Genomic DNA, 26,973 nt, shown 5'->3' with positions numbered 1-26,973 from the left:
CGATCCTCTGTTCGCTGACTTGGACTCGGACTTGACTCGGTGGGAATTGAAAATGACTCGACTTGACCCGAGTCAAAACTATAAAAGTGAAATTGACTTGTGACTCGGAACCTTGCGACTTGGTTACAACCGTGATAGCCCAACTTATTACCACCGCTTATACTGAACTAATTTAGATTTATGTCAATAACCGTGACAGGTGACGCACACACTGGAATTACAAGTTTCGGCGTTTTATTGGCAGTACATACAAGCATAACATGAAGAATAAACTGTACAGTGTTCATAGAATCATGAATCGTTCAGATCGAAACACCAAGTGTTTATTGGATAAATGATGTGTTGCACACTATGTTTTATTGGCACATGAAGGTTACATGAAGAATAAACTGTACATAGAATCATGAATCGTTTGGATCGAAACGCCGAGTGTTGATTGAACAAATGCGTTGCACCCTTATCGTACAACCAGAGCACCAGCACTTGAGTGGCTTACGCAGAGGACGTGGATGGCTTTTCGGGACGTTCCTTTTCCATTGTTTCCTCTTTGTTTTCCGATTTACCTTGTGATTCGCTTTCTGATTTCGAAAGGCTCCCGCTATTCGGATGAGCCCACACCTCCGCGTGAAACCCGGGGAAAAACATCGGAAACGTGTCCAACAACAAACCAATGTTTTCTGTACTGCGATCGGCACCACAAAAACCGGCCCAATTTCGTCCACATCCCTTTGAACTATTTGCAGCGCAGTGGGGTCTAGGATTAGGGTGGGAAGGCGATGTTTGTTCTCCGCAAGGATTCCTTCTGCCTTGTTGTCCGCCGTGTATTGTTTTCCAGAATTCATTGACGCACTCCTTCCAGGGAAAGTCTGGCAGGTTAGCTCGTTTGAGATTCACGTAAATTCGAAGCACGCCGTCGTTTTTTGCGACGTCTCCCAACGCCTCGACCAGTTCTTCGTCGGAACTGAACGTTATCATGTCATCCGCGCTGTCTTTCCATAAAAGCGTGTACGCTTGATCTTCCCCTGATCCGAGATTGGGGAATATCATAGAGAGTTTACCTCTCAGGTAGTCGTAGTTGGAGGCGGCCCCTTCGTCCAACCCAGTGGTTCCCAACCTTTTTCGACTCATCGCCCCCTTTTGAAGATCCACACCGATCATCGCCCCCCAAATATTGGGAAATGAAAAACAGCATTTCGTCAGCGCCCCTCAAAAGAACGTTGGTCTTTGGACCCATAGGGTGATAAACCAAACTCCAGACCCCGCCCCTCCCCTCTGCCAGTGGGCTTTTTGTCGCCACATATCAGCTTTACCCTATTTCATTACTGCTTGGTGAGTCACCGTATTTCGCCTGAACGCGCGAAGCGCGACAAATTTACATAATTCATGTTTGAATCGGTCAATACGGTCGGGAATTGCATATATATTGCTATCAATTTTTCATCCTCTTTCTGCTCACGTAATCAGATTTACCGATAGAGCTGAGTGTGGTGTTTTGGAAAAGGAAGGACCCCTAAATAATAATTAAACATCTTTAGGCGGAATCGTTGACTTCGTTTCACGATGCTATTTCGTGTCCTCCTATATCTGCCATTGTCAGAAGATATCGAAATCGTCAAAACTTACCAAACTAAAAGACGCACATGATCACAAATTGGTATTTCTTTACTGGCAAATAATGGCAAACGCCGAAGTTTTCCCTTTCCATAAATCATGCGTATTTTTGCTGGGTGACGGGCAATCCAAAATCAAGTTATATGAAAATATTAAATCGCGGCCGGCGCGAAAATTTTTTGAAGAAGTTGCATTAAGTTCTAAAAAATACTCTATAATTGATGTTAATTCACGAAATAATTTTGGGCCCCCTTCGAGTTTGGGCCCCCCACCCCTAATTGGGGGGTTTGGGGTCTGGCAGTTACCGTCCCGACTCCAATGTAGCTGTTTTAACGCGCCATCGCCCCCCTATCGCCCTCTTCATTGTTTTCGCCCCCTATCGCCCCCTTCGTCCGTTTTCGCCCCCCTATCGCCCCCTTCGTTATTTTCGCCCCCCTAGACCGCCAAATCGCCCCCTGGGGGGCGATATCGCCCACGTTGGGAACCACTGGTCCAACCTAAAGCTTCTAATTTCAGACTGCTGAGCTGCGCCATCTACCGTCAAGAATGCTTTGCATTTTACTGACATTTTCAAAATGCGTGTTTACGTAGGTACGCTTCCCGATTGGTAGGGTTACGATTTTTACAGACTCTGAATTCTTTGCCTTTGCGACAGAAGTCAGTCAAGTTGTATTTTCTTGTATGCTGCTCGCCCAGTGTGAGGACTGTAGGCAGTCATCTGCCATATATACCGTTCGGAATTCCTTCCAGAAGCTTCGCGACGAGTACTAACATGATTGTGCAGATTTTGGGTTAGTCAGCAGTATTAAGCAGTAGTTCTGCTTATTTGCGCTAGATATTCAGTCATCGCATCGGTATTGCGCCTGTCCGCGGCAATGTGAAATGTTCTAGAAGTTTCTATGTAGCTCAAATTATGGTATTGCGCAGTAATTGTATGGTTTATTGAAACATTTCTCAATATCACAAGCGTTGCGCAAGGACCGACGAAGAAAGGATAAAATCGAAGAAGACTGTGACATTTCAATTCAATTTATTACTAAAATTTTTATCATTTCAATAAACCACAAGACTGCGATACAATGAAAGATAAGAAGGTGACAATACGACTTGGAGTAGTTGTGATTGTGATTAACGTAATTATTATGTGTGTGCTCCCGACGCTCCTGTCACGCGATCGACAGAACGGGCTCGAGGGCGAGAGGACTGGTTGTGTGGTTTTTACTGAAACGTTTTAAATACATTGAACTATATTACAAGCTATCGCGGCACAATGGCGAATATGAAGTTAACTGATATTGTGAGGAGTTATGAAGATTATCCAACATCTGGTGATTTTGCAAAGTGGGTTGAGAAACTGGAACTGGTCGCCGAGCTGCAAGAACTGACGGACAAACTGCCAACTATTTTCCCATTGCTGTTGGATGGCCCTGCATTTGCAGTGTTCAAGCAGTTGCCAGAAGGCGACAGGAAGGATTACAAGAAGTCGAAACAAGCTATTTTGAACGCGTTTGGAGTGAATTGCTATGACGCGTATAGCGAATTCCAGCGAAGAATACTGCTGGATGAAGAACCTGTCGATGTGTACCTTTCCGACCTAAAAAGGCTTGCGCTATTGATTGGGATGAGAGTGGATGCATCCGAGGCGTTAATTCGGTGCGCGTTTGTAAATGGTCTCCCCCCAGAGGTTTCATGTCAGTTAAAGTCTGTAGCAGAAGTGGACAAAATGAATTTGAGTGATCTCGTCGCGCGGGCACGAGTAATAATGTCGGTCAGGAGCTGCTTCAATGTATCGTGCGCGGTCGGTTCGCGTCAGCGGAAGGACAACTGTTTTTTCTGCGGGAAGCGTGGTCTGGTCACTTTGCTAAAGAATGCCCTATTAAAGAGCCAAGAAATGACGGTAACGAAGTGGCCTGGAGACAACCAAGATGTTTTTCCTGTGGTAAGCTTGGTCATATAGCTCGCCAATGCAGAGCCGATGAACGTCACAAGATCGCAGCAGGAAAATTACCTAGGAGAACCGTCAGCACCGGACGCGTTCTCCCGTATTCACAAGTTGGAAAAAAGGTGCTACCGTTTGTTGTGGTTTCAATTGGTGGAAAACCTCTCAAGGCTCTGGTAGACACTGGGTGCCAGCAATCTGTTGTTCTTGAAGACGTGTGTCGTCGTATGGGACATACCGTTTCGGGTCCGAGAAGGATTGTGGAGATGCTGAACGGGGAAAGCACTAGTTGTTACGGAGAGGCCATGGTAATGATGGTTGTAGGCGAGACCAACATCAGGGTGCAATGCTTGGTAGCCTCGGAGCTCGTATGTGCTGCTGGCGTGATTCTCGGTATTGATGTTATCCAGCAATTAGGCGGAGTATTCGTTGATTCAAATCTTGATGTGTGGTTTGGTGCAAAGGTGTGTGTAGCAAGTGCGGTGGCCGCGACGAATAAACGGTTACAAATTGACGATAAAGATTTCATTGCAAAATTTGATGGAGCGAAGTGGACTATGGAGTGGAGATGGGAAAATGGCGAGCCTGAGTTGACTAATCAATGTGGGGGATATCAGATGCCGTCGGAGTGTCGTACATCGTTTGATGATGAACTCAGCCAATGGATCAGAGACGGGTGGTTGGTGGAGTACGATCCTGCCCGTCACGGTTCCCACGGCGGAATAATTCCGCTGTTGGCGGTCAAGCAACCAAACAAGAAGCAGAAGGTACGGCCAGTGATGGACTACCGCGAGCTGAATTCCCATGTCATGAGTCACCCCGGACTGGATGCGGCAGTATGCCAAGAAAAATTGAGAAATTGGCGCAAACGAAGTAATCGCGCATCGATCTTGGATCTCCGGAAGGCATACCTACAGATTCACGTGTCCGAGAGGCTGCAAAAATTCCAAGTAGTGCGGCATCAAGGAAAAGTTTACGTTATGACACGAATGGGGTTCGGTTTGAACATCGGCCCAAAGGTGATGACCAAGATCATTTCTACCGTATTGTCACTGGAAGACGACATAGCAAGGGGAACCGACCATTACATCGACGACATCTGGGTTGATGAGAATGTTGTAGCGGTTGAGAAAGTGCGCAGGCATTTGGCAAGTTATGGGTTAGCGACGAAGGATCCAGTTCCGTTACGTGATGCACGTGTACTTGGATTGCGGGTGAATGAGACCCAGAATGGAGTACTGGAGTGGAGGAGAGATGGTGAGATGCCGAGTTTGAACGGCCGCATGACGAAGAGAGGGCTATTTTCTGTGTTCGGCAAGCTCACAGGGCATTATCCCGTGGCCGGGTGGTTAAGAACTGCATGCAGTCATGTAAAACGACTTACTAACGAGATAGCGTGGGATGCGGTAATCCCGAATCCAGTTATGCATTTGGCTGAAGAAATCTTGACGAAGGTACGAGAGAGCGATCCAGTAAGAGGGGACTGGAGAGTATATCGTGATAGAAGAGCGCAAATTTGGTGCGATGCGAGCAATATGGCGGTGGCATGCTGTTTGACAGTAAATGGGAAGGTTGTCGAAGATGCAGCATGGATGAGGAAAGAGGACGACGGAACGCATATAAATGTCGCGGAGCTCGACGCTGTCGTAAAGGGATTAAGTTTGGTGCTGAGATGGGGTTTCACTAATGTAGAAGTTGTGACCGACTCACACAGTGTGTTCCATTGGGTCAAGTCAATATTGGAAGATTCGCGTCGACCTAGAGTCGGTGGGCTAAGTGAAATGATTATTAAAAGAAGATTGGGAATTATCGCGCAGCTCTTTCAGGAATACTGCATGGAGGTCACAATCCGTTGGGTACCATCGTCGGAGAATCTCGCAGATGCACTAACGAGAGTCCCGCAACGCTGGCTAAAGAAGGTGTGTCTTGGAGTAAACCGGCGCAATGAGAACGTGATTGAACAGGTACGGGCTCTTCATAACGTACATCACCTAGGTGTGAATCGGACGCTTTTCGTGGCCAAAAGAAGCATTGGCGAAGCTGTTACTCGTGATGTTGTTCAACGAGTAATCAATGAGTGCAACATCTGTCGCAGAATTGATCCGAGTCCCGTAAGATGGGAACACGGGCAGCTTTCCGTTCCCGTTGTCTGGGAGCGCCTGACACTTGACATTACTTACGTAAACACTCGACCATACCTGAGTTTGATCGACTGCGGGCCTAGTCGATTTGCGATATGGCGGGCGGTGCGAAATGAAACGGCCGATAAAATCATCCAGATCCTTGAACAAGTCTTCTCGGAAAGAGGTGCCCCGAGTGAAATTCTGAGTGATAACGGACCTTGTTTTACTAGTCAGAAAATGCGCCAGTTTTTGAACAGTTGGGGGGTGGAACATGTGTTCAGCTGCGCCTACCGGCATTCTGGAAATGGTATTGTGGAGCGGAATCACAGAACTATCAAAAGAATGACCGCGAGATCTGGAGGTAGTGTTGAAGGAATGGTGTATTGGTACAATCAGCACCGTAACTGCCGCACCCCAAACCCCCCAATTGGGGGGGGCCCGAGCTCGAAGGGGGCCCAAAATTATTTCGTGAATTAGCATAAATTAAAGAGTATTTTTTTAAAATTTATGCAACTTTTTCAAATTTTTTTCGCGCTGCGCGCGATGTCAACCTGCCAAACATCTTCAATATTTGTACTCTTCCTCCAAGAAAAAACACGCAAGATTTATAGAAATAGACATATCAGCGTTGGTCATTACAGCGCCACGACGCACCAAGACATATATCGATTTAGGACATATTACATTCGACTCCAAGAAGTGTGCCAGAACGATCGGCAGCGCGAAAACTTAGGCCGAAAAGGACTGCCCTTACGCTGTCCGAAAACTTCGTTATATATACAAAATACATATAGGTTTAATTGTCAATAGGCACCTAAATGACTGGCGCCAAATGTTCCTGTCTTGGCAATCTGAACCTCAGAAGACAAATACCATCCCGCAGGGAAGAATTATATGCCAGTGAAGAAATACCAATTTGAAATCGTCTGCGTCTTTTAGTTTAGTACGTTTGGGCTATTCTATATTTTTTTTTATCTAGCAGACAGGAGGTCACGTCACGTCACATCATTTAACGAAGTCATACCAACGGGTCCGCCCGCCCGAAGATGTTTAATTATTATTTACGGGCGCTACAGTTTCCGGTAAATCTGATAACGTGAGCAGAGAGGACAAGAAATTGATAGCAATATATATGCAATTCCCGATCTTATTGGCCGCTTTTATCATGAACAGACCTGGGCACAAGGATTCGAGTACTCGAATCAGAATCGAGTACTCGAATCAGAATCGAGTATTAATTTTATTGATTCGAGTCGAGTAGTAAAGGACGATTGTTTTGAGTACTGAAATTGTACTCTTCTCGCCACTGAATGTTAATTTATCAACGAGAATTATAGTTTCGATACTAATTTTCACTGTAGAAGCCTTGGAACCTTGATTGGCTGTATCGTAGCATACGAAACATATGGTACAAAGCTACGAAGGTTACTGGATGTAGCACATTTCCGAAGTCATGATTATCTCACAACATCATCACCAAGTGAAATGAAGTCGGTATGGTCGAAAAAAATACCAAAGTATCATTTATGAGACGGATAGGAATTAAATTATTTGTGGTGACATAAGAGTTAGATATTTGAACTTTGACGTATTATATTAAGTCATGGCGTCATAATGGGTGATACTAGATTACTGGACTCGACTCGAAGCATATTACGTGATTCAAAATCGAATCACTCCGGTACTCGATTTTTCCCAGCCCTAATCATGAATTATCGAAAATTTTCGCGCCTAGCGCTGGCTCACTAGACAGTACGACTAATTTCGTGACAAAAGCGAACAATGTGATGGGGGAGGGGGCGGGTTATCACCCTATCGGAGCCAAAGACCCAATTTTTTTGAGCGGGCTGATGAAGTGCTGTTTCATTCCTGCCAACGGGTGTACGCCCGATAATATTGACCGGTTCAATCATGAATTATATAATTTTTCGCGCTTCGCGCGTCCAGGCGGGAATATCTGACTCACTAAACGGACACCCAATGTAGATGACAAGTAGCGGCAAAGATCGGATTGCCAGAGGGGGGTCTGGGGGGCGAAGCCCCCCAGAAGTTCGGTTTATCACCGTATGGGGGGCCCTAGACCAACGTTTTGGGGGGGGCCTGACGAAGTGCTGTTACGGCCCTGGGTACAATCACACTCCGAATTCGGAGGATATTGTACCTGCGGATAAGGTGTTTCGCTATGAATCCGGTTTGCCATCTTCAATGATCCGCGCTAGCAAAAAGAGATTGGGCCGACAAAATAGTTCCAACCCATACCGAGTCGGTGATGTAGTGTTCGTGAAGCCACCAAATGCTCGATGTACTACTCAATGGAATAGAGGTGTCGTTACCAGGGTTGTCGCCGACGTGGTGGTCGAGGTTGACGGGATGAATCGACATCTTTCTGACGTTAGACTCGCCGTCGGGGATCTACCTAACCCACCAGGAAGTGTTACGACGCGCGAAATCGACTTGAATTGTAGCAGAGGAGATGATGCCATTGATACGGAAAACAGCGGTAACTCGGGTGAAGCTAATGGCCCAGTCGGTACGGAAGAGAATATCACCGATGGGAATAACTCGGCTAATCTGGATCAACCTGGTGATGACAATGTCGACCAAGATATTGAGAGAAATAACTCTGAACATTCGCGACCAAATCGGGATCGAGCGCCGCCACAATGGTTGGCTGATTTTTATGTAGGCTAGATGTTGAGTGTATCTGTACTAAGAATAAGTGATTTTTTACATTTTGATTTGTTCGCGCGTAAATGCTTATGCCTTGTGATGATTGCATATACCTTGCAAGTTTTAGCCATCAAGCACGAATTCTGTATGCTACAAATTCCAGTTATCATCGCTTTCGTCCATCGTTTGAGGCACACCTACACCGCAGTTTTTCGTTTTTTTTTTGTACGCCAGTATGTTTTAGTTGTGGGATCCACTTTGTGTGCTTCTAATAGCAAACGACTCGCGTTAAGTTATTCAGAATTAGCCCATTGGCCAGACAGTCTTATATAGGCTACACTGCGGGGTTACACTCAAAAGCTTTGAATTTGGGTCAGTGATCAATAGATCACGGGGGTAGGAAGACCAAATGACTCCCCGTCCCCGTCAATAGATCACAGGCATATATCGAAATTTAACTTTCAATTTGATGTATCGATATGTGTACACTGCGTATCAGTTTGTTTTTGTTTCCACATTTATCATGTTGACTTGGCTTCCCGTGCGATCTTCAGGCCAAGGGGAAGTTTGCCGTTTCATGTATACACTGTTTTAGAATTGTTCACCTGATTTTCACGTTTGAAGTTACATCGTTGCGTTATGTGTTGGTTTCCCGTATGATCTTTAGATCAAGGGGAAGTGTGATTGTGATTAACGTAATTATTATGTGTGTGCTCCCGACGCTCCTGTCACGCGATCGACAGAACGGGCTCGAGGGCGAGAGGACTGGTTGTGTTTTTTTTACTGAAACGTTTTAAATACATTGAACTATATTACAGTAGTCTTCGATATCAGATATACCCACCTGGCATTGGCGATGTAAAAAAGGAGGCATTCACATTGTAATTATGTACACTGAATGAAAAGTAAGAAGATAATATATAAGGACAGCTGACAAAACAGGGGGCATGTGTCGAAAGGCGAGATCGATATGTCAGGTCCTGGTCCGGTAAACTAGAGGGCTAATTCATTCAGTAGAAATTGTGTGTATTTCGACATGAATGTGGACACTGGGCATGGACAGGACATGCTTGATGATTGTCGGCGAGATACTTTTCCACAAATCAGGTCCGGCAAATTTGATAAAGCGATGACATCGGGCACTATCATAGGTCGAGGTGAATGCCAGTTCAAGAGACCCCAGCTACTTGGTCGTTCGCCATCCCCCAATCGTTTCATTACATCGGGTTGTACATTGTGTGTGTGTGTCTTGGGCAGATCCCGATTGATTGATGACACTGTGGCATACGGTATGCCTACTTAACAACCACCGACCTATTGACTAATAGATGTCTGTATTGTGTATCTGTACTTGGTCATAATGTGATTTCGTTAAATTGCCGGCGACCATATCTCTTCTAGTCTTCTAGTTTGTTTGTTTGTTTTGTGGTATTCATGGTGTTTGTCGATTACTATGGTCATTTACACCAGGCCGATATTGCTCTTATTTTCCGTAACTGCCGACTTATAGCACCGCTGACGCAGATGAGTTGGCGAGGCGCCTAGGTAAACCTCCAACCAGCACCGTAACTACCGCACCCCAAACCCCCCAATTGGGGGGGGGGGGCCGAGCTCGAAGGGGGCCCAAAATTATTTCGTGAATTAGCATAAATCATAGAGTATTTTTTGAAAATTGACGCCAATTTTTCAAATTTTTTTCGCGCTGGGCGCGAATTCAATTAGCCATTTATCTTTATTATTGGGTATTGGGCCATTACCGCACCAAGACCAAGACATACGATCAAGTTTTAGGCCATATAACATGCGACTCCAAGAAGTGTGCCAGAACGATCGGAAGCGAGAAAACCTTGGCCGAAAAGGTCTATGCTCTTATGCTGACCGAAGACTGCGTTCTATATATAAAATACAAATAGGTTTAATTGTCCATAGGCGCCTAAATGACTGACGCCGAATGTTCCTGTCTTTGCAATCTGAACCTCACAAGACAGATACCATCCCGCTGGGAAAAAATTTATGCCAGTGAAGAAATACCAATTTGAAATCGTGTGCGTCTCTTAGTTTAGAAGCCTACGTTTGGGCGATTCTATATGTTTTGATATAGCAGACTGGAAGTCACGAAATAACATCATGTAGCGAAGTCATATCAACGGGTTCGCCCGCCAGAAGATGTTTAATTATTATTCACGGGCCTTCCCGTTTTCAAGACACTTCACTCAGCTCTACCGGTAAATGTAATTACGTGAGTAGAGAGGAAAATAAATTGGTAGTATAATATATATGCAATCGCCGATCTGATTGACCGATTTTATCATAAATTATCGAAAATTTTCGCGCCACGTGCTGGCTCATAATACAGTACAGATGATTTCGTGACAAACGCGAACAACGTGATGGGGGGTCGTTTTATCACCCTATGGGAGCCCAAGACCCATGTTTTTGGGGGCCTGACGAGGTGCTGTTTCGTTCCTGCCAACGGGTATACGCCCGAAGATGTTTAATTATTATTGAGTGGTCCTACCTTTTCAAACACACCTCACTCAGCTCTACCGGCAAATCTGATTACGTGAGCAGAGAAAGATAAAAATTGATAACAATATTGGCATTTCCTGATCATACTGCCCGATTCAATCTTGAATTCTAGAAATTTTTGCGCGCTTCGCGCGCTTAGGCGACAAAAGCTGATCCACTAAACAAAGTCCCAACGAATAAGATAAATCACGGTGAAGAGTGTATCGCCGGAGGGGGGGTCTGGGGGGCGAAGCCCCCCAGAAGTTAGGTCTACAACCCTATGGGGGGCCCAAAACCAAAGTTTTGGGGGGGGGGCCTGACGAAGTGCTGTTACGGCCCTGCCTCCAACAGTTAGGTATTGGAATTCGGAAGTCGACCTCTCAAAAGTGTCGAGATGGCTGCAAGCGAACAAACTAAGTTTGAATGCGGATAAGACCGAGATGCTCCTTTTAAATAATGCCAATCATAGTTTCACTGTGGACTTCAATCATAAACAAATCTCCATATGTGACTCAGCAAAATATCTCGGCGTCACCATTGCAGAGATGAGCATGGATTAGGATTAGGTTTCGAAAAAACATGATTTGTGAAATTTTGTCGGATTTGGATTGGATTTGGATTAGACATTTTTTTAGAACGGATTAGGATTTGGATTGGATTTACGTATTTTCTGGGAGATTGAAATGTCGTGTGGCGAATGGCGACAAACTTTATTCAGATCAGTTATTAATGTACTTATGGTTACTAAGTTATCTAGAATTAAGTAAATCGTTGGTTGTGAAAGAAAATTTTCGAATCCCTCCATTGCATAATTAAGTATTTTTTCTGAATTTCCAGTTGGAATTGGATTAGGATTGGACATGGACTTGAATATGAAAAAGTTACGGATTAGGATTTGGATTTGAAGGTTCGGATTTGGATTGGATTAGGACATAGAAATTTCAAATCCGCTCATCTCTGCACCGTTGATGCCAAAATGTCTTGGAAGCAGCATATTGAATGCACAATATCAAAACTAGCTCGGTGTGTGGGAATTGTTATGTTCGTGTATTTACGTTGGTATCGTTTCATTCTATTTTGTATAGGACTAGTAATTAGCGCCAATCATTATTTCCTCGTGTGTCTTGCGTTGTATTTATACCCTGTGTTCTATTGTCTCGGGTCTTTCATTTAACTGAACTCTGGATCGTGTCGCTGCCTAAAGTTATTCTGCTGTTAATATATACTGATTCATATTGCAACCTCGTCGTATTGAGTTATTGTTCAAACAAGATCAAGAACATAACAATTGGTGTCAGAAGTCGGATTCATATTTATTTCTGCGAGTGAGATACATCATGGAAGCAAGTATATTGAAGCTTCTAGAGAAGCAGCAGGAAATGATGGCGGAACAGCGCGCACAGCGTAAAGAAGAGCTGAAGCAACAACAGGCACAGCTGGAGCAGCAAAATGCCCGGCACAGAGAAGATTTGGACCAACAACGCGCACAGCACAAAGAAGATATGGCACAGCAAAAGCTGCAGTATGAGGAAGCCATATCTCAATTAGCACAGAGGTTGAGTCCCGGTACGTCAACATCTGAAGCTACCGCTCCCAAGTTTGATTCGTTCATCAAATCAAAGGAGAAATGGGACCAATATCTGCAACGATTCAACCACCACCTAGCAATTTACGGCATTTCCACCATGGAGAAAAAAAGAGCGTGTCTACTCTCATGGGTCGGACCTGAAACGTACTCGCTCCTACGTAATTTGTTTGGGGCTGCTGATGTCAGTGCGCAAACCTTTGACGCGTTGACTGAGAAGTTGTCTACACACTTCAAAGACTCCATTCATGTGCAAGCAGCCAGGTACGAATTTTACAATTGCAAAATGCAGCCGGGACAATCGTACGCCGATTGGATCGCTACTCTACGCGGAATCTCCAAGGATTGCAACTTCATATGCTCAAGAGATGGCTGTGATCAGAGCTACGTTGATGAGCTAATGCGCGATCTCATCATTAAAGAAACGCCGCACGCGGATGTGAGACGGCATTGTCTAACACAAACCAATCCATCCCTTGACGACGTTCTCAAAGTAGCCGCAACATACGTGAGAACGCTGGAAACCGATAGGGTTATCCAGGGCGAGAGTAACGGTAAAGACACTTCCATCGTCAACAAAATGACGGGAAGTTATCAGAAGGGGAGAAAACCTTCCAAATCCAACCAAGGCAAGTTCCCGGAAAGACTGAAATCCTGCAGCCGCTGTTTCATCGATCACCAGAGAAAAGACTGTCAATATCGACATGCAGTATGTCAGAAATGTGGTCGTAAAGGTCATATCAAACCTGTGTGCATGTCCAAACCTAGTATCACGCAACAGGTCACATCCGTCAATTTCTGCTCAGTGCCGCTCCTCTCCTTCGACATCGATCAACTATATCGACGCGTAGGAAACCAGCTCTGGATCAACTCCAGCATCAACGGCATTCCGTTGCCGACACAGTGGGACACTGGTGCACCCTCCGCCATGGTGGGATTGACTGGGTACAAAACTTTGGGCTCTCCGAAACTCTCAGCATACCATTGCTCTTTCGTAGCGTATGGCGACAAGCCACTGAAAGTGAAAGGTATTTGCACTGTAACTGTGCAGGTGGGTTCGGAAGTTCGAGTTGGCTTAAAATTGGTAGTTCTCGACGAACACCGTGGGCAAAACATTTTTGGTCTCGATTGGAGCGATGCTTTCTCTGCAATCTTTGGTTTCCAGGCCAGTACTACGAACCATCTATTTCTCTCTTTTCCACTCTCACCTGCAATATGGAATCGTAGTATGGGGAAGTGCATGCACAACATTTTTGTGCAGAATTCGAACCCTGCAAAACCGTGCGATACGGCTGATCTCATCTGTACCTTTACGTACCAAACTATCGCCTTACTACCGTAAGCACAGGCCTACCATACGTCCTCTTTTAAGAGGATTTGTCCTCTTTTTTGACTTTTGTCCTCTTTTTTGAGATTTTGTCCTCTTTTTTGAAAATTTAGGTCAGTATTAGAGCAAATTGCGAGTGATATGCCGTAAATTGGTACAGAAGTGACGCTCCGGAGGCTATTTCTGAGCGAAAAACGCTATATTGAACTCCGAGCGGAAAGATGACCTTTTTTTTTTTTTAGTCATCCACCTAGCAATGCGGAGAAAAAAACGGTATTTTGAGCTCTCAGCGCGGTGTGATGACCTTTTTTTTTTTTAGTCAACCGGTCACGGAGTAGGAAAAATTCACCGGTTTTTGAGAATTCTACTCCAGTTTTGCAAGTCTCAAATTTCTGAAAAAGTGTCCTCTTTTTAGATTTCCAAAATATGGTAAGCCTACGTCAGCACCGAATTTTGCAAGTTGACAAACTATATCGCTTCGAAGTATCAAAAGTCATTCACAAATATTTTTCCAATAGTTTGCCTCCTGTGTTTGATGACTTCTTCATACCTGCCAAAAATGTCCACTCCCATTACACGAGATCCTCGTCTAAAGGAAATATCTACTTACCCCCACCCAATAGCAGCCTAACTAAGAGATCTATCGACTACTCGGGACCTATCATCTGGAATGCATTACCACCACATATCCGTGAGTGCCTTATAATAGATTGATTCAAAAAAGCCCTACTTGATCACCTCTTGTCGTTACACTAACGCTGTTGCCCTACCTCGCCCAGACATTGCTTCATTGATCATTTGCTACCATCGTTTAATTTTTCTTCTATTTTATTTTTTAACTACTGTAACCTTTTTTACAGCCAGACTGTTTAGAGTCAAGTGTATACCTGTTTGATGCTGGTGTGATCAGACTAGATGACCTTCACGGTCTTATCGATCATTCCTATCTAATACCGAATACTGTGCAAGCATATTTTCTGTACCACCATCACTGCCGTGTGTTATGTATTTTGGTTGGATGAAAATAAAGACTCTCTCTCTCACCTCGCACCCGCACCCATTGGTGTTGCAGTCGCGGATTATACCACTGCGCCATCTTGCCACCACTCGTCTTCTAGTGTGCAGTAACATTATAATAAATATAAACATCTGAAGCACCAAACGGACTTTGTGTGGTGATTCGTCTAGTCACAGTGAGATAGCCTTTTGTAATCAAGCCATCGTGCATCATATAATCGTGTGCTTTGTCCCCTGCTAAGGCCTATAGCCTCTTCAGCTATTTCGGTTCCTAGATTCGAATTGCAAGCATATCACCACTACGTAAAGAAATTATAGTCAGCGAGATAGACCGTGGCGTATGCCTCACGAACATTTGCTAAAAGTGAACTAATAAATTATCCTGCCGCTGAAATAGAAGCAGCTGCTCAGTGCTCATGCATGCTGTACAAAAGTCGCGTACTTTTTGCATGGTCGTAAATTCCGATAGATAACTGGCCAAAAGGTCCGGTCGTTCATTTTTCAGAAAAAACATCGCAGTTAAATAAAAGAATACTGAATTGACACTGTGGAGCTGGAACTACAGCCTAAGTGTTTTCGACTACGAGATTGTTCACAGATCCGGTGTGAAAAATATTGCGCCTGACACTATATCTTGGATTTGCAGTCCAACGGCATTGTCCACTGATTTACGCGAGCTTCACAACATCTTGGGACATACGGGCATCCGTGGGCTAAATCGTTTTGTTAAATCTAAAAACATGCCCTATTCAATGGAAGACGTCAAAAAGGTATGTGGCAGCTGTAGTGTAGAAGTGAGGTAGACGATGCTCCGCGAATTGAAACCTAGGTTTTTCAATAGCAACGAGCATCGTTAACTTGATAAAGCTATTCGCCGCTGGAAATAACGCATTGTGGACTTTAACGGACCCGTGGCCGGGAGAAACAGATTTTAACTTATTGTTGTGAATGAATAGAGTCGATTTCCCTTTGTGTTTTCATGTCGTGATATATCGACTCCAACCATGATGCGCAACTTCAAGAAGCCGTTTTCGTTGGTAGGTTTTCCAGAATATATCCACAGCGATAGAGGGAGCTCTTTTATCCCCAGACATTTAATTTCATTTTTAATGAAACGTAATGTTGCTACTAGCAGGTCTACTCCGTATCACTCCACTGGGAATTCTCAGTGCGAACGCGTCAACCAAACATTTTGAAGGACCATCGCTACGGAGCTAATGCAGGAATCTGCCGTCTGCGTGAGAAATGGTGTTGGATGATGCGCTACCTAGCGTGCGATCGTTGCTCTGTACAGCTTCTAACGCAACACCACATAACCATTTTTCAGGTTTTCGCAGACGCTCGATTCGGACCCTCGATTCCTGATTGGCTACTTTTCGCCGACTCGGTACTGTTGCGATGTTTTCATCGATCTTCGAATTCTGAACCTCTTTGCGACCCGGTCGAGCTGCTCGATGTGAATCCTAGGCATATGCGTTAATACGGCACGGAGATGGAAGAGAATCCACCGTATCAGTGAGAGACTTGGCTCCACACCCTAACGCCATTGATGTGGATAAGCCGGAAGCAAGAGTCGATACGTCATCAAGGGCTGAAATCATCTCGACATCGAACGATCGTGACGAGGCGTCGGTTGATAAAGAGCCCGGGAATGAAATTTCTCTAATGGAATACAATTCGTCGCATACGCCAATGCCGCGGCGATCTAATAGAATTAGAAAATGTCCGGAATGATACGAGGACCGCGTTAAATGCTTTTGATGTATCAATTTTGTATTTCACGGATATCTGATAGATATTCCTGATGCAATTTTATTTGGTGGGGGAGATTGTGGTCATTCGTACAGTCCAGTGGTTCTTAACCTTGCCTCCAGCGATTTTGAAGGGGGCGGAAACGCTCAGTGGGCTATGGGCTCAGTGGGGGGCGCAGCAGAAAAATGGCTTCGCAGTAGGTAGATGATGTGGTAGTAGGACATATATCCTTAATGTATGTATATTGGGGGTTATGGTGCTTAGCTGCTAAGGCCTTGTGCACCAGGCCAAAGTGTTGTAGGCATGAGCACTCGATTTTCCTACTACATTATAGTTGCCTCTCGGTGAGGAAAACATAATCAATCACAGGCAAAATTGTTTAGGGTTTGCCGAGAAGTGATACAATGTCTATTGGCACATGGTTTCAGAGTGCTATGTCCTTCAAATAGTTTCGCTCCGAGCTATATCGAGAACATTGCAACAAGAAATGCTCAACCGTCTCCAACGCCACATGTTGCACAAAGGCCATCGTCGTGACAGCCAATTCTAGGCTATGTAAGTGCCCGTTTAGCTTGCAATGCACAGTCTGAAGCCGTAACAATATTGCTGTTTCCCTTCTTGATAGTCCCAGCGGCTATGAGATGTCATGTGCTGCGTAAATTCGCTTGCCTTAATGAGTATTCAGCGCAAATTAACATTCCACAAAACATGTCAAATCACAAAATTTTTGGTAGCGCTAAACGACGATGTTTGCTACATATGTTTTCATAAATGTAGTGGAATTCATGTAAAACGAATTGCGCGTACTTTTAGATCGCCAATTTCCCGGTAAAACACTGTCGTCACGCTTGCTAGGGTTATTTTCAACAAAATGTTTCGAATTAGGTATTATATCCCGCAGCGCACAGCGTGTGAAAATCGAAGAAGGAGGCATTGTAGGTAGGCCCTATATCACTTTTGAGTGTAAGAGCCCCTTGTACATAAATAAATTTTGAAGCTTTGTGCACGAAATGAATAACTTAACATACTTGTATTTGAGAGCTACAAATATAAAGCGTCAGAATATTTCTTCATCGTATCAAAAATGATGATACTATCTAGTGTTGCGGTTCACAACCTCACATGAACGATTGAAAGTTATATAATATGAGTTGCTTTGTTTGGAATACATTCATGTTAAAATTATTAACTGGGTACAGTACTAATCAATGTGAGCAGATACATGCATCCCATTATATTCTTAGTTGACTTACTTATTGTTACACAAAGCACCAAGACTAAACCCAGTAGGCCTACCATTAATTTCCCCGTATTGCCAATCGCACATGTGAATTCGGGATCGTTCGAACTACAGGGTATGAGACCGTACCCGATTGTTGTGATAGCAACCTTGATTCGACCCTATGAACATACCACACACAATTATTATATGGTTTATTATAGTCGATTTGTCCTCGAGCGCGATAAAAGTGCGAAATGTTTCCAATACCAAAGTCTCGAAAAGCCAGGAACGAAACTGCTGCAACCCAAACCCCCAATCGGTGAGCTCGCAGGGTGCCCTAAATTATTTCGGTGAATGAACATAAATTACACATCTTATTTCAACGACTCCCCTACGAAAAAATACTTAAAATTATAGAAAATAGAAACTGGCATTTCGGCGTCGTCCATTACCACGCCACGATGCACTAATAAGGCATATGATGTTCCGGTCAATATTGGAAACCGAGAAGTGTCAGAAAGATCATCAGCGAGAAAACCTTAGCCGAAGAGGATCACCCTTATGTTGACCGCGAACTAATAGTCCATACGTGCTTAAATCGCTCGTGCCGAATTATCATGTCGTCGCAATCTGCACCCCACAGGACAAATAACATCCATCAGAGAAAATTATTTGCCGGTGAAGAAATGCCAATTTTGAATTGTGTGCTTACTGTCGTTGATTACGTATATGCGTTTCAATATGTTTGGACTATATAGCGGACGAGAGGTAACAAAATAACAACATATGTAGCGAATTAATTGTACCAACGGGCACGCCCGAATATGTTCAATTATTATTAATTACGTGGCCTTCATTTTCAAACACAACAGCTCACTCTGCGCTACTGGTAAAACGGATTACGTGGACTGAGAGGATAAAAAGTTTATAGCGACATATATAAGCAATTACCACCCATTCATTCACGCATTATAGAAAATTTTGGCGTCTACAGCACACAAACTTTGCTGACCATCGAAATCACGCGACGGGGCTCTTTGGGCAAAGCCCACAGATGTTTGATTTATCACGCTATGGGTGTGCAAGACAATCGTTTTTTTAGGGGCTGACGAAGTGCTGTTACGGCCCTCCCTCTTACCCATTGTCTTTATTACAGTCCTTACAATATGAGATGGGGCGCTGGAGCACGATAATTTTTGAAAGGGGGCGATGGAGGAAAAACGGTTAAGAACCACTGGTATAGTCTTTTGCAATCAAGTCATCGTGAATCATGTAATCATTGTTGTGTTTGACGCCGAGATTTAAGCTAGTAAAAGCGAACAAAACAAGAGTCTTCTGTTTACTGGTACAACACTTTCGCACGCATAAAAAGACATACACCGCCCAATTCCAGTCTGTTTACGATCAATTTATTTCCGAGCCAAATATATATAGATAGATATAATAGATATTCGCGATGATAACACGGCCAGGCACGTTGTCAGCAATATAAGGCCAGACACAAAAATCGAGCCGAACAACCATAACACTACGCCCGTCGGCGCGTACAGAGGCTCGCCCCCACGAAAAAGAATAATACCAAAAGACAGCGCAAATCCCTTGGCGCAACACGATTCCAAGAGCTAACGCTACAAAACCAAAAAAATTAATTACCATTACGTCAAAGCATTCGATCGAAATACACAAGGCAAAATAGCGACACGATAAGCAAGCGGCTAGTTCCTAGGATTGAAATTAGTCCTTTACACTGATTAGGAATCCCATTAGATATTCACTTGGATCAGGACATCCCAATAACATACCATAACGAAACGAGGGTATACACAATACACATACAATATATCAACAAGAATAAGCCGATCGCGGTCAGGAGCTCGCAATAACTCACACGGGTGAACGTAAAAAGAACTGTACAAAGTCGCAGGCAGGAAGATTTTTCAAGCAGCGCACAGGTTTAATTTGGTCGATTTCGTAACTTCGCATACATACCAGACTGTGATAAACTCGGGTCCACAGACAAGGTAATTGCACTCGCAATTTCGACTAGATTAGTGATAATAGGTGGTCAGTCGGCGCTGTATCATATTTTCTATGCTTTCCCCCCTTGAGAAGGCAACAATCCGTGGCTTAATCCGAGTCCGACTGATCCTTATACTTCATTCTCCTGATCTGCGCGAGCTTCTCTCTCGCCGCGTTCAATTCCCTCTCCTTTCTTAAGATTTCTTCCTGTGCCATCATTTCCTGCGCGATAGCGCCGACGCGTCTTTCGTTAATCACGACTTCAGCAGAGTCCAGGTTTTCATCAAAAGACGACGCATCTCTGGCGGCTGTCACCAAGTCTTCGGACGCGTGTTTTACAGCGTTGCCGGCGATCTGGGTTCGCGATTTGATTCCAAAACCATGCGTGAACAGAAATGAAAGAAAAGAAAACCGTTAATAACGTAACAGAAACAAGGTTTGTATGTACACATGCATGCCAATGAAAGGACATCGGGCGATTCCCGAACATTCGAGATCTAAAACCAAAAAGCAAACTCAAGATTCCTATCCTGAAGAAGAGTTTGAATGTGGGCAACTGAGCAGGGTAAACAAAATCCATGCAAAACGGCGGTATTGTAGCTGTTTTGATCGTGTGTTTGGGCAACTGAGGAGGAAATAACACACCGTAAATGGTGGATTCCGATAAGGTATGTTGATCTAAAGCTGGGAATGTCAGAATCCACTTTAAATGATGGAAAAAGGCGGTAAAATCCCACCAAAAGAAAATCAACCAAAATGATAACGAAACCAAAATCAAATCGGGGCGTGGGAGGCTCATTTTTTGACGTTTTTGCCGTAATTCTCGTTACGGAGTCGGAACAGGCGGGATCTGGCCTCCTCCAGTTCCTTTTCGCGCTTAAGAATCTCGGCCTGGAACTCCATCTCGGCGCGCATTTGCGCCACCGCGCTCTGTGGGCCGCCTTTGCCCCAGGGCAAGGCCTCCTCTTCCTGGGCGTTATCGACGGCGTCTTTGGCCGCCTGTACCAGCATGTCGGTGGCACGGTTAACGCTAGACCCGGCAACCTGCGAACAACCCCGTACGGAGACAAGTTAGAACCGGGACTAACCACGGACGTGGTGGACTAGTCAGCGTTGACACTGGAGTAGAATTTTTACTCAGTTATTGGATATTGCAAGTTGCAGAAGTGGTCAAGTAGTCAAAAACATAATCAATTAAGTGGTACAAGTATAAACAAACCCCACTTGAGCACTTCAAACCACACCATTGTTTCAGCAAATGATATCACCCCCGTAAAAAGACACATTACCTGCAAGCGTTTCATATTTTCGCTGTTGGGGTCCGCTTTTACTTTACAAGCGACCAGCAGTTGCGCGGTAGATGCAGCTACTTGCTTAGCCGAGCTGACCAGCTTCTCTTCGCTGGCCTCTCCTTGCACGGCCTGGTTGGCGGCCTCGCAGAGATTGCCAGTGGCTTGGGCCACGGTTTGGGCGGCTGAGATCAGTCCCTGGGACCACTGGCCGTCGTCGTGCCGTGATGCGGGAACAGAACCGACCTGTACGGGTCAAAATTGTGAGACTTCGGGATGGCGACCTTGGCCACAACGAATGATAAATTATTTAAATATCGGTTTCCAGTAGTAGTAAGTACTAGAAGTAAAAACCAACGTGACAAGAGGTTGTACTCTAAAGTACTCGTATCTGAAGCAAGTATAATTCAAATGAGCAGTGTAAGATGATTGCTTCGAGCTCTGAAACCATACGCTCCTTGCCACTTGGAGAATTATAATTCCGATACTATTTTCCAGTTAGTAAGTCTTGAAACATCGATTGGCCGTGTCGCAGGACTTTTATTTCTCTGCGCAGCAGAACCATCGACGTAATCAGGATATTCAATTGCAATTTGCGTCACAATATCAACGCACCTTTCCTTGAAGCACAAGCTCTTTCTGCGCGGCCGAGGCAGCTTTCACAAGAGCGGTCGTAGCGGTCGCGATAGATTTGGCAGCTTCCAGAATTTGCTCTTCAAAGTTCAACGATTCGTCCGCTTGCTGTAAATAAAGTCATCAATATCGGAACTGACGACGCAAACTCGAACAAGTTGAACAGCCGGCTTACCTTTGGCTTCTTCCTCGGACGTAGCAAAGCCAATTTCTTGGCCGCCGCCTCGATAGACGCGGCCGCGGCTAACAGTTCTTGCTCGGCAATCACGTTCGGATCATCAGGATCAACCCAATCGGGCCCTGCAAAGTTTTGCGATATAGTTTGAGAACGTGCCTACAATCGTTTCTGCGGACACATGCCCAAATTACAGAGCCTGAAACTGCTAGTAAACGGTGATCCAAACAGAGAAGTAACAGGGAACGTAACCCTAATTACTGGAAGGTTCATAAAACAAAGTTTTCATTAGTGTGACAATGCACACAGAGTAGCCTACTCATTATGTTTAACGTTAGTGGAATTTCGACTTCCGTGGTCATTTTACACCGGACAGATTCCTGAGAGGCCAATTTATAGCAAGCCCCACTTTTGGTCAAGAATTTTTGCACAACACCACCACTACAACCCCGTTTCTACGCGGTCTCCCCAGGCACGGTACTCAAAGTGCCAGGATGCCGTGAACTATTTTGCATTTTCAGAGGGTGCCGCGAGATCAAAAGGTTGACAACCACTGTCGTAACAGTATGGATGATGTGGGGAGTTCAAATAAGAACCTTTTAAACCACAAAGAAAATACGGCCAGCTGTGCACCACGTTGAAGATAATTCGGAATGTTTCCTGCTATAGCTATTTCATTGCACACGGTGACAATGCTAGGGGCTGATCACGGCTTCGCATAACTTTGTGCCACACATTTTGGATATTGTGATATGACAAATTGCGGTTTCACGGTGGGAAATCACTTTGAAAACTATAATTCTCGCTGATAATATAACTCTTAGTGTGAAGTGACGTAGAGTTTCAGTACTCAAAAATTGTCTATCCATACTCGGTTCGAACCATTGTTCCCAGTCCTCTTGATAACAATAAATCTAGCCATACAGAAAGAGTGATCGAGGTAAATTAAAATCTCAATTCGAATCTGATATACCGTTACCTTTCATAGACTCGGAGAACCGGACAAGATTGCTGACAGACACGGCTACGTTCTTAGAGCATTCTCCCAGCGACTGTTTCAACTCCTGGTTGTTGGGCTGCTGGCAGACGCCGAGCACGTTCGTCAAGAGTCTCGAGTACGCGTCGGCGACGCCACGACCCAGCTGGAGCGTTGAACTCTGCTGTTCTTGGTTCTCCGCGTTAGCTGCAGTCGACTAAAACACAAAAACGTATCGATTACATTTTGCGGATAAGCTAAAATAGTTTATTTGGGGAGTTTCACAAACGTGACCCCTTCAGTAAGCAGACAAGCTATACGAGATAAACATCAAAAATGTAGAAGTACCTCGTCACCGACTGAATCTTAACAATGGTACGGATAATAACAGGGTTGTAATGACTCGAGTCAATTTGCGTATTGTGCATGACTCGAACCAAGTCATATGAATCGTGGCTAGGACGGCCAAGACAGACCTTTCATTGTAACTTCGAAGAATAGTACACACACTAAGTACAAGTACCGCATTATTGGTGTTTCGTCTACCAGTCCTGATACTTGGAAAATAGGACGAGAAACTGTTGGGACCGAGGGAAATTACGATATTATGAATGCGAGCTTTTCTGTATCACTCAGAGTTGACAAAAGTTGGTTGAAACGGAATGAATTCGAAACTGAACAATGAACACAATGACTTGGACTCGCACTTGAGTCATAACAATATGACTCGGACTCGACTTGACTCGAGTCAAAGCTATAAAAGTGAGATTGACTTGCGACTCGGAACCTTGTGACTTGGTTACAACCCTGGATAACAATACCATACCAGATTTAAATGGGCAGGATCAACTTGAATTACGGCGGTACAGGGGCTATTTTGTCCGATCCGCATGATAAACTCACTCAAGGGCGATGTAAGCCCATCCGCTCACTACTTTCTACTTTAGAAAAATCCAAAGTGTAGAAGAGTACTTAGTTTTGCTGAGCCGTACTTTCAACTAGAACAGGCTGTAGAAATACGGTCAGTTCCTCACCCTGCATTTGTGAACCATATCCAAAACGGCTTTCCGTCCTATATTGGCAGCCACCACCATGTCCTGTTGCCTGCCAGACTTGGCCGCGACCACAGCCTTCGCTGTCGCGTGGGTGATGGGCTTGGTCGCGCTGATCAACTCTTCAGGCGACGATCTCGATTCCTCTCCTTCTACCGACTTGAGTGTCTGCGCGAGCAAAATTCTGAATTGAAACACGCCAACTCTAGCCTAGCGCATTCGGCATACTGACCCTGGCCTCAGTGTTGATGGCGTGTATGGTCTGCTCGAGAGCGCGCGGTCCTTTGGCCGCTTCGTCCTCAACTGCCTTCACTGTTTTCAATAGCGACGTCACGTTCGTGACCATGGCCTTGACAATGGAACATTTTATAGTTACCATTGAATTTGCATTAGAAATAGGTAGTAGCGAATATTATTATGAAGGCGATGCATCAATATTCTAATCATACAGGAAATGACTGTTTGATATACGACATACTTGTTGAATTTAGCACTTGGTATCTATGTATTAATGCATTCGGGTTAGGTGTAGATTATGGGCTGGCAAGTGATGGACTCACTGGTAACCCTTCTCAGCAATAACTCGACTTCGTGTACAAATGAATGTGCAAACTCCGCGAGAGATCGCGTGTACTGTGTACTGTCAATTCTTGGTGATTGGCAGCACTGATACACCTAATATACATTTGAATGATATATTCATATTGAAATAAACTGTAATATTTTTGGCTGACACTTGTCAGGGGTAATCGTCATCAACTAACAGAGATTGCATAAGAATTTTGTATGTGAACGGTTGTATCACAAATTACGACATCTGTTCGCCTGGATTATTCAAATTGTTATGCCAGTGACGTCGTATATGGGGATATGATTGTTGGTATGGTCATTTGAATTCAATTTTAGCTGCAGACGATTACCCCTGACGAGTGTCAGCCGAAAATATTTGGGTTTATTTCAATATGAATATATTTTTCGAATGTATATTGAAGTGTGTCAGTGCTGCCAATTACCAAGAAACGACAGTACATTATTTCAATATGAATATATTATTCAATTGTATATTGAAGTTATGTACCTCCAAGAAGCTTTTCAAATATATTATTCAGTATCATAAAAAGGCGAACAACGAAAACGAAGTGGCATTTTTTGGTATATAGTGTCCTGCTACGAATTGTTGAATTGCAAATGAGTTCAGAAATATCGGAAATGAAACAGTAACTTCAAAAGGACGGGGTCTCGATTTTGAAATGGGAAGGGTTTCGAGCCCCCCTCAAGGTTTGCGTGCGTCTAACTTCCAAATACTCGTGCGAGAGCCGCGTTACGATATTTGCGATTTCAAACCACCAACCTTGGCGGAAGCTTTCAAATGAAACATGGCGTTGTCGTTGGCCGATTTCCCGGAAGCATTTTTGGTGGCCGTGATCAGGTCATCCAGGGCAGACGCTACATCGCGTACCGCGTTGATCAGGACCACCTGGGTGTCTGGGTCTTCGGCTCCGAGGCTGGCTGCTCCTAGCTTCACGATGTCCGCCAGGCTTGTGATAGTGCCCGACGCGGACCCAGCGGCGCGGGCCAGCATTTCCTGACTGTGCGCGGCGCCGTTTACGAGTTTCTTGGTGTCCTCGACCAAAGATTTCGCCGTGGTGAGAATCTTTTCCCTAAAATATCGGTCCAGGTGTTGAATGATATATATCCATCCATCCATATATGTGTGCGCAGTTCAAAAGTAATTTTGTTTGTCAAATTTCTCATACGACCCCGTGAAGGTGCCTAAAAAACTTTACAACAAACTTGGCTGGATTCCCATCCGCAGAAACGAAGTTATCAGAGTAGAAAATTTTGGATTTATTTTTAAAAATGAAAAATTACTTTTTTAAATTTCACTGAGGATCCCGTTAAATTGTGGGGTTGTCCAAAAAAATGCACTGCAATTTCGGCTCAATTCCGAGCTACATTATCAGAGCGGAAAATTTGGATTCAAATAAAAACGGTGGGATATTCTATCATTGTCATTATCATTATTTTCCTTTTTTCTATTCCAAAATACTCCATTCACATAACTTCGATTCTGCGGATTGGAATTTAGTCAGCAGAGTGTTTTTAGTCAACCCAACAGGTACATGGCGTCCTGCGTAAAATTTGGAAAAACGATTTCAAATTTTTTTAATGATATCCAAAACAATCTCTTTATTAATCCTGCAGCTGGCGACCTGAGCGCAAAATTTAATAAACTACTCTCAACCAAAAGCTACTTTTGCACTAGTTCCGAATATCTGACCTTGGCACTGAAACTGACCATTTTTTTCATTTCTTGCTAGTTCTAGGTTTTTAAATCTTGGTTTCAAGGTTGAGAGCGAGTTGAAGGCAGTGGTGAAGGTTTCCACCGGTCATACAGATGCGAAATCTATTCTTTATAAAGTCGCAACCCTATTGCAGACCCAAACATTTACACTGCTTATTTGTGAATTTTATTAAAAAGCTAAGTAGTCACTGAGACAGATCAGGTCCGACTACCACAGTGAAAAGGCCCGCGAGTTCTATAGCAATGTATTAGATGTGTAGTGTGATATATTACTGTTTTTGTAACTAGGCGAAAATTTGAGGTCTGCTAAAGGCTCGCAGATTAGTGTAACGGTTTGCCAGGTTAGTAAAGGTTAAGAATAACTGTCCCAGTATCATCATCAACCTGTAATCGGCAAATGTTTCCGCCTCGTTTTCAGAGTTGAGAGTTCCAGCGGTGGCGAACATAATGGTCGTGTCCAGGTCGCCGATAATCGCTTGCACGGCAGAGTGGGCGTTGATGCAAGCCTGTGTACCTCTGGCGCCAGCTTGTAGCGAAGCCAGGACAAACGAGACCTGAAATAAAGATGACGCGCTTTCACAGGTAGCCGGAAAGTAGAAGTAAAGGTAATGGCATAAATTTAAGTTCAATTACAAATAGAAGTAGCAATTCCCGAGGTATGTCAAAACTACTTCGAGTTGGGGCAGAAATTGAAATCAAGCAGGCAAAACTTACTCGAGTAATTTGAAAAAGTGGAGGTACTTCATTACCAAGTGAAGCATACTCAACAT

At 44.3% G+C, this 26,973-nt stretch overlaps 3 protein-coding genes across 8 annotated transcripts in view; 1 reads left to right on the top strand and 2 right to left on the bottom strand.

The window, feature by feature from the left end:
• Positions 1-217: 217 nt before the first annotated feature.
• Positions 218-2,319, bottom strand: LOC145458117 (uncharacterized). Its single transcript, XM_080336448.1, has 2 exons — positions 2,115-2,319; positions 218-1,105 (listed from the first exon to the last, which is right to left on the bottom strand). Exons 1-2 carry the CDS (start codon positions 2,177-2,179, stop codon positions 493-495), a joined length of 678 nt encoding a protein of 225 aa, XP_080192574.1. The 5' UTR covers positions 2,180-2,319; the 3' UTR covers positions 218-492.
• A 562-nt stretch (positions 2,320-2,881) lies between these two features.
• On the top strand, positions 2,882-8,364 carry LOC145457588 (uncharacterized). The gene is made up of 3 exons (XM_080335811.1): positions 2,882-3,264; positions 3,582-5,514; positions 7,846-8,364. Exons 1-3 carry the CDS (start codon positions 2,882-2,884, stop codon positions 8,362-8,364), a joined length of 2,835 nt encoding a protein of 944 aa, XP_080191937.1.
• Positions 8,365-19,141: 10,777 nt separating this feature from the next.
• LOC145457753 (talin-2-like) overlaps positions 19,142-26,973 on the bottom strand; it is a 45,882-nt gene continuing 38,050 nt past the window's right edge. For 3 of the 6 annotated variants that reach the window (XM_080336026.1, XM_080336028.1, XM_080336030.1), the window contains 9 exons: positions 26,588-26,757; positions 25,250-25,559; positions 24,131-24,247; positions 23,881-24,066; positions 22,850-23,063; positions 21,871-21,995; positions 21,678-21,803; positions 21,063-21,308; positions 19,142-20,817 (listed from right to left, as the gene is read on the bottom strand). In XM_080336026.1, the coding sequence (XP_080192152.1) occupies positions 20,569-20,817; positions 21,063-21,308; positions 21,678-21,803; positions 21,871-21,995; positions 22,850-23,063; positions 23,881-24,066; positions 24,131-24,247; positions 25,250-25,559; positions 26,588-26,757 (1,743 nt within the window). In that variant the 3' untranslated portion in view covers positions 19,142-20,568. The remainder of the gene's footprint in view (positions 20,818-21,062; positions 21,309-21,677; positions 21,804-21,870; positions 21,996-22,849; positions 23,064-23,880; positions 24,067-24,130; positions 24,248-25,249; positions 25,560-26,587; positions 26,758-26,973) is intronic. The other 3 variants (XM_080336027.1, XM_080336029.1, XM_080336031.1) reach the window with 1 other exon arrangement.

The sequence above is a fragment of the Botryllus schlosseri genome, chromosome 15, assembly GCF_051294905.1.
Source record: "Botryllus schlosseri isolate E-star chromosome 15, Bs_hap1, whole genome shotgun sequence".
In the NCBI taxonomy this organism is placed as follows: Eukaryota; Metazoa; Chordata; class Ascidiacea; order Stolidobranchia; family Styelidae; genus Botryllus; species Botryllus schlosseri.
This window is presented reverse-complemented; position numbering and strand designations above follow the sequence as displayed.